At 34.1% G+C, this 13040-nt stretch overlaps 1 protein-coding gene across 1 annotated transcript in view; it reads left to right on the forward strand.

Moving 5' to 3' along the window:
• Positions 1–13040, forward strand: part of LOC145673990 (sodium-independent sulfate anion transporter-like) — a 109744-nt gene that overhangs the window by 37048 nt on the left and 59656 nt on the right. The window contains exons 2-3 of the mRNA XM_081743816.1: positions 10307–10491; positions 11908–12103. Of these exons, the coding sequence (XP_081599942.1) occupies positions 10315–10491; positions 11908–12103 (373 nt within the window). The 5' untranslated portion in view covers positions 10307–10314. The remainder of the gene's footprint in view (positions 1–10306; positions 10492–11907; positions 12104–13040) is intronic.

Consider the following 13040-nt stretch of genomic DNA (forward strand, 5'->3'; position numbering starts at 1 on the left):
CATGCTTCGGTGAACCTTGACTATCACCATCAGCAGCTACTAGAGAATCAGAACTTATTTCTGTATTAGATAATGTGGGTAACTAAGGCTTTTCGTCTATAGAAGTCGGAGAGTGTATGGTATTATGGCAGGAAATATTTGATACATAAGACTTAGATTGTCAGTATTTAGGAGCAACTTTTAAAATAATCAGTTACTTTAAATATACTACAGATTAGCCGATAAAACCCGACAGCCATAGTCGAGTGGTCTGCGGCATTAGGCTGTGGATCGTTTACTGTGAATGTCTTGGATTCAAATCCCACTTCGGGCATAGGTGTTTTTAACTGTCCTCGTTTACTTCTATGTCTGTGTGGTGTCGTAATGGTTACAGTGTAATCCGTGCAAAGCGTTCAACAGGTTAAATAATCTGATAAAAAGCTGTTACCTTTTTATATATATAAAAAACAGTGGTTAGCACGTGCCTTCGGTACCCGTGGTCATGGGTTCAATTTCCGGAGAGGCACTCAACAATTTCGATGTTGACCCAGCATCGTGAGGACAATTGGGGAGTTATCTTAAGTAAGAGGTAGCGGACTCCAGTCTAGAAAGCCGGCATTAGGGACTTCGGGTGTCGATGCGTTGACTACACCTTCCCACTTTGAACGTAAGTCCGCTGGTAGGAACCAAAGGACTGGGTGCCAAGAATTTAGTTTGTTTTAATTATCATAAATGCCTTCTTTATTATTAAATTTTATCCAATATTTTCTTTTCAACCAGTTTGCGAAATTCAGAGCTAGCTACTTGTTTTCTTTTTAACTTATGTTCATAGTTAGCACAACTAATCACAAGGAAAAACAATCTTTTCGATAAAATTTGCCTCGCGTCTTTCGTAGCTCTAAGTTTAGTTATTTTTAGCTTTTTTAAAAAGCTGAATGGCGTTTTATCACTTTCCCCTTGCTTTCCCTATTTTTTTCTGGTTTTACCTATGTTTCTTTTGCACGGACATTGCGCCTATATGCACATGCTTAGTGTGTTCGTTTACAAGAGCGGGCCATTTTCCTGCCACTATAGAAAGTAAGAGTGCCCTGTATCAGAGAAATATTAATTGACGTAAGTGAATATATCTGTGATGAAGTCATAATTTATCAGTTTTTGCATCGTACATAGTTTCCTCATCCTCATTAATCTTTTCACCCCCGCTTCCTGAATTCCAGTTCTAGTATTCTTTCTTGATGAGGGACTGATGTCTCATGTAGGCTTATTAACTATAACATCAGCAATAAAGAAAGTGGGGTTTAATTTGCACTAATTTTAGAACATCACGTTAATTAAATAATAATAATAATAATACGGAGCGAGCTCAGGCTACTTGTTAGGATTCTTGCTTCGCAATTGGATAATACCGGGTTTGAATTCGGAGACCAGCCATCCTGACTGAGGATTTTCCAGGGTTGTTCCTCAGTTATACTGGGCAAATGCTAGGTTAGTACCTTGATCTAAGGCTCTGGAGACCTTCCTTCCATTCCTTTTCCAATGTTTTCATCTGTTGATTACTACAGTGTAAAGTGGCCTCTGAGGATGTATCTGGTAGCTTATAGTAAATAAACAATAACGACGTAATATATCTTCACGAAACGTGTGGGTTAATTTAACTACAGCCTTACAGTCCCAATAGATAGCTAAAGTTTTAATATCAATTTCCTGACTTTTAAATACTATTTTCATATTGTTTCAGCTTTCAATTTTCTCATGTATGTTGCACCGAGAATTAAACCTGAGATCACGAAGAAATGCGAATATGTTAAATATTTTTGAACACTTGAATATACAAAACACAAAACGCTTCAATGATACGATGCATGGATATGTTTTGGTTACGTCCTGCAATGTATGATTAAAGAAACCTGGAGGGTGAAGAAAAAATAACAGAAATCTCTTTTATATTTACTCCTTCAACAAACTCCTGACCTCAGAAGGGCAAGCCATAAGTTAGGTAATAAAGTCATACAACGAACACTTATTAATACTAATAATACTACACAACCATATCGCTCTTCTGAAATTCTCGTGTGTATGTTTACAAATCTACTGTTGTTCCACGCCAACCAGTCTATATTTTTTGTTGTATATACCTTCGAAGTGAAAGATATTCATTATTACATTTGTTGGTGGTTGGACTCTAGTAAGTCAGAAACTACTATTAATTTTAAAGAGTTTGTTTTGTCCAGTATTCCTGCGATTAGAAGGGTCTATCTAAAAGATATTTCATTTGTATATGAGAAAATAAGAAAGTTTATTTTCTAAGAATAAAATAAATATTTTCAATGTGAAGTTAACATTAAGTTTCGAAGAGGAGCTAAACAGAAGAATTTGTTACCATTTAGTACATCAGTTTTCAGACAATTCAGTATACTCTGAAATGAGAAGAAGGCAAACTTGGAAATATTTTACTAAAGAGACTCCGATGTAAATATTGCAAGGTTAAAATAAAATAAAGAACAAAGGTAGCACAAACGTGTTATGGAAACATTTAAAAGCACAGCAACCTACTATATTAGTGAATCTGAAAAAAGTTTTGACGAATTTTAGATATTCAATTTTATCATCACAATTTCAGATGCAGGTTTGGATACAAATCAAGATCTGAGATCCGAATTTCGGATCCAGATCCGAGATCCGGACCCAGATCCGAGATCCGAATTTCGGATCTGAGATTCGGATCCGAGATCCGGATCTAGGTCCGGATCCGGCAAGATCCGGATCCGGATCTCACTGGATCCGGGATATCCGGATCCGAAAATTTTTGGCCATCCCTAGTTTAAACGAATTCTAATGAAAGGTGCAGAAGAAAGAACGAAAAAAAAGTGCACAGTAACATATGGGGGCATTTGCTAGTAGAATACATATAATTATGTTTATGAACTCTTAACCTAAAGCTCTAAAAAAGTTGTCCTAGGAAAAAGAAGAACAATAGACATATCTGAGATAGGTCTACTCAAGCAACCAGTATTGGATCAGTTGAAATAGACTCTCTGATCTGATTACTATTCGTCTAGTTTTGATCTATGATGTTCAGAACCCACTATTTGATTATTATCCTCATGTAAATATTAGTGATATGTCTGATTATAGTTACTCACTTATTATTTGAATATTCAGTTATATGAGTGTCTGGCCATCACATTTAACGCACTTTGTTTTAAAACAAGGATAAGTATTGCGAAAGAAGTGGTGTACAGTGTTTTTTGAATCGCTGTATTAAACGGTGTCGCTAAAGAAGCGTTATGAAAAAGGGAAGATGAAGATTACAAGAAAAGCCACAAAAAGGGTGCTAGAGACTTTCGAAAAAGAGGGTTGTTGGAAAACAATAGAAAACATTAGAAGTTCGAATAGATGAAATGTTAACAATGGTAGGGGAGAAAAGAACAATATTGGAGGTAATTTAAAAGAATAAAAGAAAGTGGTCAGGACATTTAGAAGAAATTGTATCTTAAAGGATGTGATCAGGATATGAAAGGAAATGAAATCTTTCAGTTTTACGTCCCACGGTTATGCCGGTTAGGCTAAAAGAGACGGTGATGATGAGAAATGAATGAAATGGTGGAATGAAGAAAGTGGGAGGAAACGAGAACCCCGAGAAAACCCACGAATACGGTGTTTGTCCACCACAAAGTTCACACGGCGCGAGCTGGGATGGAACCAGGAACCCCAAGCCTCGGAGATGAACGCTCTACCACTGAGCCCCCATGATCAGGATATGGTAGACTTAGAAAGAAAGAGAAGAAAACAATAGAATTCATAGATGGATTGAAACGAGTAACTCCAAAATAAAGTCGAAAAAAATTAACTGAGGACCGTTGTGCTTGTAAGTTTTAAAATATACGATAATCTACTTCCTAGTGATAGCAGAATAGTAGTGATTATAATTATGCACTCTGGTGCAGTTTACTATTGAATGAAAGTCTAAAGTTGTAGCTGAGGAGGAAATAAGTGTGGTAGATCCAATCTAGAATCTGAAGCTTAACCTATTGATATCATTTCTTTAAGCATTGTTATTAATATTAAAAACTAAGTCTCCAACAAAACCTCATAAAGTTTGCCACCAACCGTCTTAGTTGCTTATCTTAAACGTCTACTATAGTCTAGTCTTTAGTAATGTAAATCCAATTCAGATTCATATAGTATTATTATGAAAATTAACATGACCCTTTCAACGTCTGTGGATCACTGTAAAAGCAACCTCATTGATTGTATTTCATATAATTTCTTCGTGGTGTGACCCATCGTACAGCTAAGCTACTGTTACATGAAACTAAATACATCAATTACGAGCAATAGTTCATCAATACCATAACATAAAAAATCTTCTTACCTCTTGAACTATACCCAAACCTCCACATAATATCTCAACATAAATTCTTCTAGGGTGCGGCGGCTCAATAAGAGAACACTCACCTCTGGTGAGTGGGGTTTCCGATTCGATCCCATGTAGGCTTTGTGGTGGACAAACAACATATGCGTGGATTTTCTCTGGGTTCTTCTATTTTCTCCCACTTTATCATTGCACCATTATCTTCCATCTCATTATCACCGTCTCCCTTGGCCTCGATGCATAATTATGGGATGTCAAACTACAAACAAATAAATAAGTAAATAAACAAAATAAGTTCTTCTATTTAGAATACACTGCCTAAACCTCCATTTAAATATATTGCAACCCGATATAAAAAAATAAGAAAACTATAAAATCTTTAGCTTCAGTAGTGATTCTAGAGTTCTATAACAGGGAAGTCATCTAGTCATCCTTCGACTTTGGCGTCTCCAGTGATGTTTTACTTTGAAGACACTCTTTAACTTCTGATATTAGATACAAACATTAGAGGAAAAATTTACCATTCTATTTTTTTTTTTTTTTTTTAATAATCACATATCCAGTATATCTTACATGAATTATTTAATTTAACTTTGCATACTTTATTCAACACTAAGAATTCAAGTAATTCAAGAAGTGAAAAGCAATTGATGGTCTCAACTTTACTCAACCTATTTCTTCAATTAATGTTTCTCAATCGATTTTATAAATGAATTATTATTATTATTATTATTATTATTATTTAGTTTTACGTTCCACAGTATTAGCCTAAGGGATACAGATAAGTGAATGAAAATGAATTATGATGGAATGAAAATATAGCAGAGAACGGAAGAACCCCGAGAAAAACCCATGGACACGATATTATTCACGACAAGCTCGCGTGGATGGGGATCAAACCAGGGACTCCTCACACCAGAGATGAGCACCGGAAATGAGCCATCGTGCCCCACTCTCAATTCGATTCTGTAAAAAGGCATTCGGTTCCATATCCATCGATATACATTCTTAAGAATTTAATTTGAAATGGATACAAAAACTAAGCAATAATGAAAAGTTAACTAGCTTCGTTCCTCGTATATTTCTAATATTTATTAACTTCTAAAATAGGGACACAATAATATTTTCATGATGCATTGAAACAAATACGCACTGAGTTTCGGTCGTTTCTAAGGCAAATTAGTAATTTATTGGACCATTCATTTTCAGCACCAAGAAGTAGACTCTGAATCAACCAGGTTCCTCCTGAGAATCGAACCTTGGTATCCCGTGCCGAAGACGCGTTCTAAAATCATATAACCAGAAGGAAGCTTCAAAATGTGCATGTGGTTCGCAAGTTTGCCAGGTATCTAATTTACTGAACCCTCGTGAGTGTTTTTCGTCTTAAACCCACCTTACATGACTTGACAATTGGTTATTCTCTACTTATTGTTATTCTATAATTACTTATTTGAATCACAACTGTAACACTTGCATACTTGTCTGCGGTTCCGCATGCTTGCTTTTACAATAACATTTCAGTCGGAAAACAATTTAAAATGTAGTTAAAGGATTCATTCGTTTCCTAACTGCTTGGGAAAAAATCACATAAACACACATCATGTGTTATTAAATTTCGAAATGTCAACTACACAAAGAAGAATTCAATTCTTTCCCTTTATAATAATTTGAATATTAGCATCACTAAGAACACTGATTCAAAATTCTACTGTGGATTCCTCTCGTCCTGGTCAAAATATGAGTCATTCTTTTGTTGTGTGTGCAACAAGTGGAACAACTATGTCCCACTTAGCTCGTTTGAGCTTAGGCTCCGCCCTACTTCCTCCAATCCCGCGGTCCCGTCTGCCAACAGATGACTTGAGCAGAGAGTAGCATGAAGCATCTTGACTTATCACACTTCCTATGACATCAGTCAGAGTTGTAGACTTCACATTAAAACAACTAAAATTTGGTTCGGTTGTTCTTCGTATTAATTAAAAAGGCATGTAACTTTTTGACTATATTATAGAGCCGACCCTGTTTAAAATATATAAAACAGTAGGTCTATCAATAGCGCAGCACTTTCTACCCATTCATGTAGAACTTGAATAACATCCAATTACTAACACCCAACAGATATTGGACATAATAATAAATGAGCATGAATGCTATCGAAATAATTTATAAATTCATAAAACAAGAGTTAATGTGTCTGGCTAAATTCCTTATACGAGAGTTAATATTTTTCTGCGCCAATAGGTGTGGCGTGTGAGTAGGATATAGACGTGCAGATGCGATATCCAGATATGAAAACCCTTTGGCTAAAGTTCATAATCGTGTGGCGTTAAACTGAAAGATTTCATTTTCAAGTATTTTAATTCTTTATATAACACATAGTGGAAATAGCGTAGAGAATTGCTAATATAATGGAAATAGCGTATAGCTCTTTCAGCCATATTAAATGGGATGGAATTGCAAAAAATATCAAAATGTGTTTTGAAATGTAACAAAACTATAAGGTAATATTTGCATTACCCTATGGGATGCTTGGGATAATTTTGTAAATTGTCATTATATTAATAACACGTACCGTTTTTAGATCACCTTGCAGTTCAGGTTGTAAACCCAACAGTGGGAAGTGGTAGGCTAGCTAAGTATCAACGTTGGCCCTAGGTTGTAACTGGCCGTTTTGACGAGCATTTCCCAACCAACTCAGTTGCGGGCCAACGTAGCCTCTACGAAAGAAGTAAGATAGCGATAGGGAATTCGAAGTCTAAACTTTTAGATAACTGACGGTAAATTGTTGGTTGGCCAAAATACACTTTAAATACAGTAGGGCAAAGTATTTTTCAACTAGATTTTAGTAATTACCAATTCCCAACCATGCTGTCCATTATCCTATTTAGAAGAGCCCATCAAGTGTGCTGCTATGCTATTAAATATTTCTTCATTGGAGAAAGTAAAATAAAACACTAAAAAGACTGTAACCAAGGTTTATTTCATGAAAGAAACTATTCTAGCATTCACTTTCTATGATTAAGGAAAGATTTGTAAAATTGCAATCAGAAATTAATTTAAAAGCCACTACGTTACTCAAGTGGTTGTCATAATGTAAGCATAATTTCAGGAATTTAATCAGGATTTTCTCTTTTGAACCCAAACTTATTCATGGAATGATTTTTAGTATACATTTTTTTTAAAAAGGTATAAAAAAGAGTAATTAGCTATACAAAAAAACTCTAGGTTTTAGTGACAAATTCAGCTTATTTTTGATACACCTTTGTATATATATATATATATATATATATATATATATATATATATATATATATATATATATATATATATATATATATATTGTAAAACTTTGTCCCATATACGTTGTAGGTAGAGCGTTAATAAAAAGAGCGTGCGGAATCGACTCCCACTAACGGCTTTTATTATAAAATTCAATTATAAACAGTATTTTACAAAAATATTATACAAATAATTTCTCTAAGTTTGCAAAGTTAGATATAGGTAGTCTCTGACCAAGAGGTCGCAGACAGGATCTCTACAGAGCCTCGAAGCAGACTAAGCAGAGTGGCGTTAGGGACCCAAAGCTCCGAAGCAAGCAGTGGGTTGGTTAGGTGACCACAGAGCCCCGAAACAGGGCTAAAGCGGCTGAGGTTGGGATTCCCGACAAAGCCCCGAAGCAGGCTAGACCAGGAGAAAGGAAAAGCCAATAGTCCCGAAGCAGCCTAGAGGCCTGGGGTTAGGTTACTCCTAATGTTCCGATGCAAATAATAGGAGAGCACCAGAGAACTGGCACAGGTCTGCTGTCGTTCATCAAATTTATAGGGGTTCTCGGACGGCGGGGCGCTGCTGCTCTGTTGTTGTTGTCTGCTTTGTGGGTGAAGCCAGAAGCCCGTCGTCTGCAGGTGATAGTGGGTCCATCTGTTGTGTAGAATCCTCTTGCAAAACCATGTAGTGGTGTTTGTAAACATAAACGTGAAGGTGTTCGTATACAACACGACATGGGACATTACAATATATATATATACAAAGATGTATCAAAAATAAGGTGAATTTGTCACTGAAATCTAGAGGTTTTTGTATAGCTAATTACTTTTTCTGTATGTTGCAAATACCGAAGTGAGAGATCTCCAACGTCAATTAGACCCTTCTACGTCAACCCGTATGGTATCTAGAGCAATTTAAAGATAACGCATTTACTTAAACATTACTCCAAGGAGAAAGTGCACAGTGTTATTCAATTCTGCTTATGAACCAAGGAACAGAAACCATCTGACATTCATTGAGGTCTATAGAGAGAGTGTTATGTCGAAGAAACAAGTGATGTCTAGTGCAACGCATTCTCAAGTTGTAGGAAGATTATGAGTGAAGACTCGCTGTAAAATATATATATATATATATATATATATATATAAGTGCCAAAAACAATAGTTGCTGTAACAGTAGAGACAAAAGATAGTAAATTATGCCCAAGCATCACAAAATAGGAAATACTATTGCTTAGAAATACAACCTAGCATATAACGAAGTGAAGCTATGTATGAAAATCTAACTAAGGCATAAACATATTTTAAAAAATGAAAGAAGTGAAACAATTTCAAGGTGGTACTTACTTTGTTTTCAACAGCGAGTCTTCAATTATGACAGAAGTGGCAGACCAATAATGTCCATCACTGACTGGCATGTGTGTGACGTTGATGCGATTATTACAAATCTCATATGGTTAAGTGACGAGATTCTCCATAAATTTTAGATAGTTTCTGTCCCTTGGCCCACAAAGAACGAAAAACATCGCATTTCTTCCTTGGAGTAATGTTCAGGTCGATACACCATCTTTAAATTGCTCTAGGTATCAGATAGTTTGACGTAGAAGGCTTTAATTGTCGTCAGACTTCCCTCATCTTGGTATCTGAAGTATACATAATAATAATAATAATAATAATAATAATAATAATAATAATAATAATAATAATAATAATAATAATAATAATAATAATAATATAATAATTGTTATTATTATTATTATTATTATTATTATTATAATTATTATTATTAGTTTTATATATATATATATATATATATATATATATATATATATATATATATATATATATATATATATATATATATATATATATATATATATATATATTGGTCGAAGTGAGACGGTATGCGGTGGTATGCCTACCGTCACTGGAAAGTAGATGCTAAATACCTTTAATAAATCCATTTTTATACACAGTAATTGACGAATAGCTTTGCACGTAAAAAGTTTTATTTCTTATGTAGAAATAATTTCTAAGTTGACAACCATGACATTTTTCTTACATTTTGTTTTTAAAATGAGATGTCTGCAAAGAAGTTAGTTCACCTAGTTTATATTTTGATGTGCTATATTGAATTGTTTCTTTGTTGTGTATATCTGTGTATCTCCTTACCTTAACACATATAAATGTCGTATTTTGAACATCGACGGGTTTACGGGTTGTCTGCTGTGGGAGCGAACTTTCCAGGTCTTTGAAATACCCCACGATCGAGTGGGGGACCGGGAGTTTTCCCGCAGAAAATTATCCTCATTCGGTTTTTGAGCATTTTCATGTATAATTCTCTATAATACAACTTATGGAGATATATTTTTTCTTCAGAAAGTTGGAAGGGATCAAAGTCTCTACTATCCCCCCTCTCCGTTACTACAGAGATGCTGTTCACTGGTTTTCAATCATTATGTAAACAGAAGTGCAATCTTTTAAGCAATGTAGCCTCGCTGCATTAAACAATAAATAGCCGGTATGTCGAATCAAAATTGTAATAAAACATATTGCCTCTGTTTCTTTTCCACCTTGAACACTATATATATATATATATATATATATATATATATATATATATATATATTCACAAAGGTATATATTACTATTGTATATATTGCTATTGTTATTACTGTTACTATTATTTCAGATACGATCATGATAACAACCAGGAAGTCCTGGGATCTTTTGAAGAAGCGACTACCAGTACTAAAATGGTTGCCAAAATATTCTCAGGAAAACTTTGTCTGTGATCTAATTGCTGGTCTCTCTGTTGGTCTCACACTTATTCCTGAAGCCATAGCTTATGGAGTACTCGCAGGATTTACGCCTCAGGTGAAATTCTTAAAACTCAGATTTCTACATATTGTATAAATGCATATTAATTTATGAAAAATGGACAAAATCTACGGTGTTATTTCTGAGAAAATTGTCTCAAAAATTTCCACACTCTGGATATTTTCAGAAAGATGACTTATACCATAGTATATGGTTGTTAATTAAACATAAACAGAATTATTTGAGCCATTTTCAATAATTTACTTTTTCTTTTAATTTTATCTTTCATTATTCCTCCCTTATTTTGTATGGTAGAAAAATTGATGTAAAATCCCTAGAGAAAAGTTTTGAAACCTTTAAGTTAAAAATTTACTCTCAATGTTTTGAACCGTATGGTCTTTAGGCGTGTATTTAACCATCAGGACAGACTGGCATCCGAAAGTCACTTTTTCGGCATATAGGGGCCATGAAACATGTAAATCCTTTGCAATCTCAAATTCGATGTTTTTTCACGATCGCGATAATTTGTTTCCTTCTGTCCTTGCTTGAGGGTAATCATTATATGTCATCATTACATAGGTTGATTGAACGAAAGAGTTTTCACCCAAATTCAACCTTTTCTTGACAGAGCAATCAAAACTAAACTAATAAAAGAGGGAACAACCTTCTGATTTGTCTCGTCTTGTAGCTGCTAATTCTTTGTATTATAACACAATATCTAAGCTAAATTGTGATGTAACTATGAACTTTGATTTATATGCTTTGTTATTGATGCTGTTCGAAGTTTAAGGTTCCTTTCATCACTGGAGCTATATGAAACATACTCGTAGACTTACAACTTAATGTAGCATCCGAATCACATGAGCTCCCACCGGGAATCAAACTCTTATCTTTCGAGTCGAACGTGCATATGTTAACCACGTAGCCATGTGCGTATGCTTTGGGCATATTTATATTTTTGAATGGAAATGTATTATTACAATATTATTTTATTAAATTTGTTATTTTTATTTTTTAAAAATCGTAGTCAAAATTATGAAGTGTGTGGTCTTGGTTCGAGTCCTTGGTTCGAGGAATTACTATTTTGATGATTAGCATAGGGATCTAACATTTAACTCATTTGAATAATATACTATATCTAACCGACCATAATTCTTTGTGATTTACTTCGCTAATGTGTCGAATTACTAATTGTGAGGAAGCCTACTTACAAATTTAGAAGAAAGGAAAACTGTTTGCAAACCAGATAACTCATCTTTTCCATTATTTTTGTACTTAATAAAACTTTACTACTACTATTTGGATAGTTAACTGAACGCATTGAAACAAGTGATATGTTATTTATTACTGTAAAACGAATTTAGAAGTTAATAATGTTTAACTTTCTGCATATTTCAAGATTTTTTTTTACATATAATGTCATATTTTCATATAAATTAAGTAATGCAATAAAATTTCTCATACAAATTTCAGTATGGTCTTTATTCTTCGATAATGGGCTGTTTTGTATATGTTCTACTGGGCGGTGTAAAAGAAGTCAGCATAGGCCCTACAGCTATATTGTCTTTAATAACACATCATTACGAGAGAAATGCTGGTGTTGAATATGCTATTTTACTCTGCTTCTTAAGTGGCTGCATCACTCTTTTGTTGGGATTTCTTCAGCTTGGTAAGTACCTAAGGAAATGTAGATGTGTGAATGTATGTATAGGCTGTTGCTATTGATTATTGATCTCTATTTCGATTTATTTTCCAGCTGTTACTGAAATACATTTCGGATTGAGAATATGCACCTTTCTATCAACTTAATTAGTATTTTGGTACCTGTGATGTACGCACATCCTGGAAACAGTACTGTTAATATAATACTAATAATATTTCAACCACACTAAATGATGCAGTATCGCAAAAAAACAAGCTTATTGCAAAAGTTTTCTTGTTTTTATTATTATTATTATTATTATTATTAGTAGTAGTAGTAGTAGTAGTTGTAGTAGTAGTAGTAGTAGTAGTAGTAGTAGTAGTAGTAGTAGTAGTAGTAGTAGTAGTAGTAGTAGTAGTAGAAGTAGCAGTAGTAAAACAAGAAGACAACGTAGAAGCAAAAGTGGATAATAATAAAATTTACAATGGCACAGACAATCATACAGGTGCTATTAGCAATATGTTAAAATCGCAGTTTTTATATTGTATTACTTCATATTTCAATATCAAGTCAGTGGGGAATATTGAAGAAATTAAAACGATTGTTTAAACTGCAGTTTAGAAGATACAGTATAAAGAGATATCATAACCGAAGCGACTAGTCAGAACTCGAAATTTGGTATGGATATTAGGATTCCGGAAGAGTCTTAAAATGATAAAATGTTCTATTTCTAATGACAAATATTAATAAAAATTTCAAAACCGGAAATGGTGAGTCAGAAATTCATTTTATCTCAATGATGAGAGTCCATTAAATGGACTATGTTTAGAAAAGAAGTATAATGTGTGTGTATGTTTTTTTTAACTACCGTTAGTTTGTAGGCTGTAAACAAAAGCTACTCTTTTCGAAGAGTGTCATATCCGATAGTGTCGTGTCTTGTATCAACGGTCTGTTGATATGAAGT

Source organism: Thermobia domestica, chromosome 2, assembly GCF_964235325.1.
Source record: "Thermobia domestica chromosome 2, izTheDome1.hap1.1, whole genome shotgun sequence".
In the NCBI taxonomy this organism is placed as follows: domain Eukaryota; kingdom Metazoa; phylum Arthropoda; class Insecta; order Zygentoma; family Lepismatidae; genus Thermobia; species Thermobia domestica.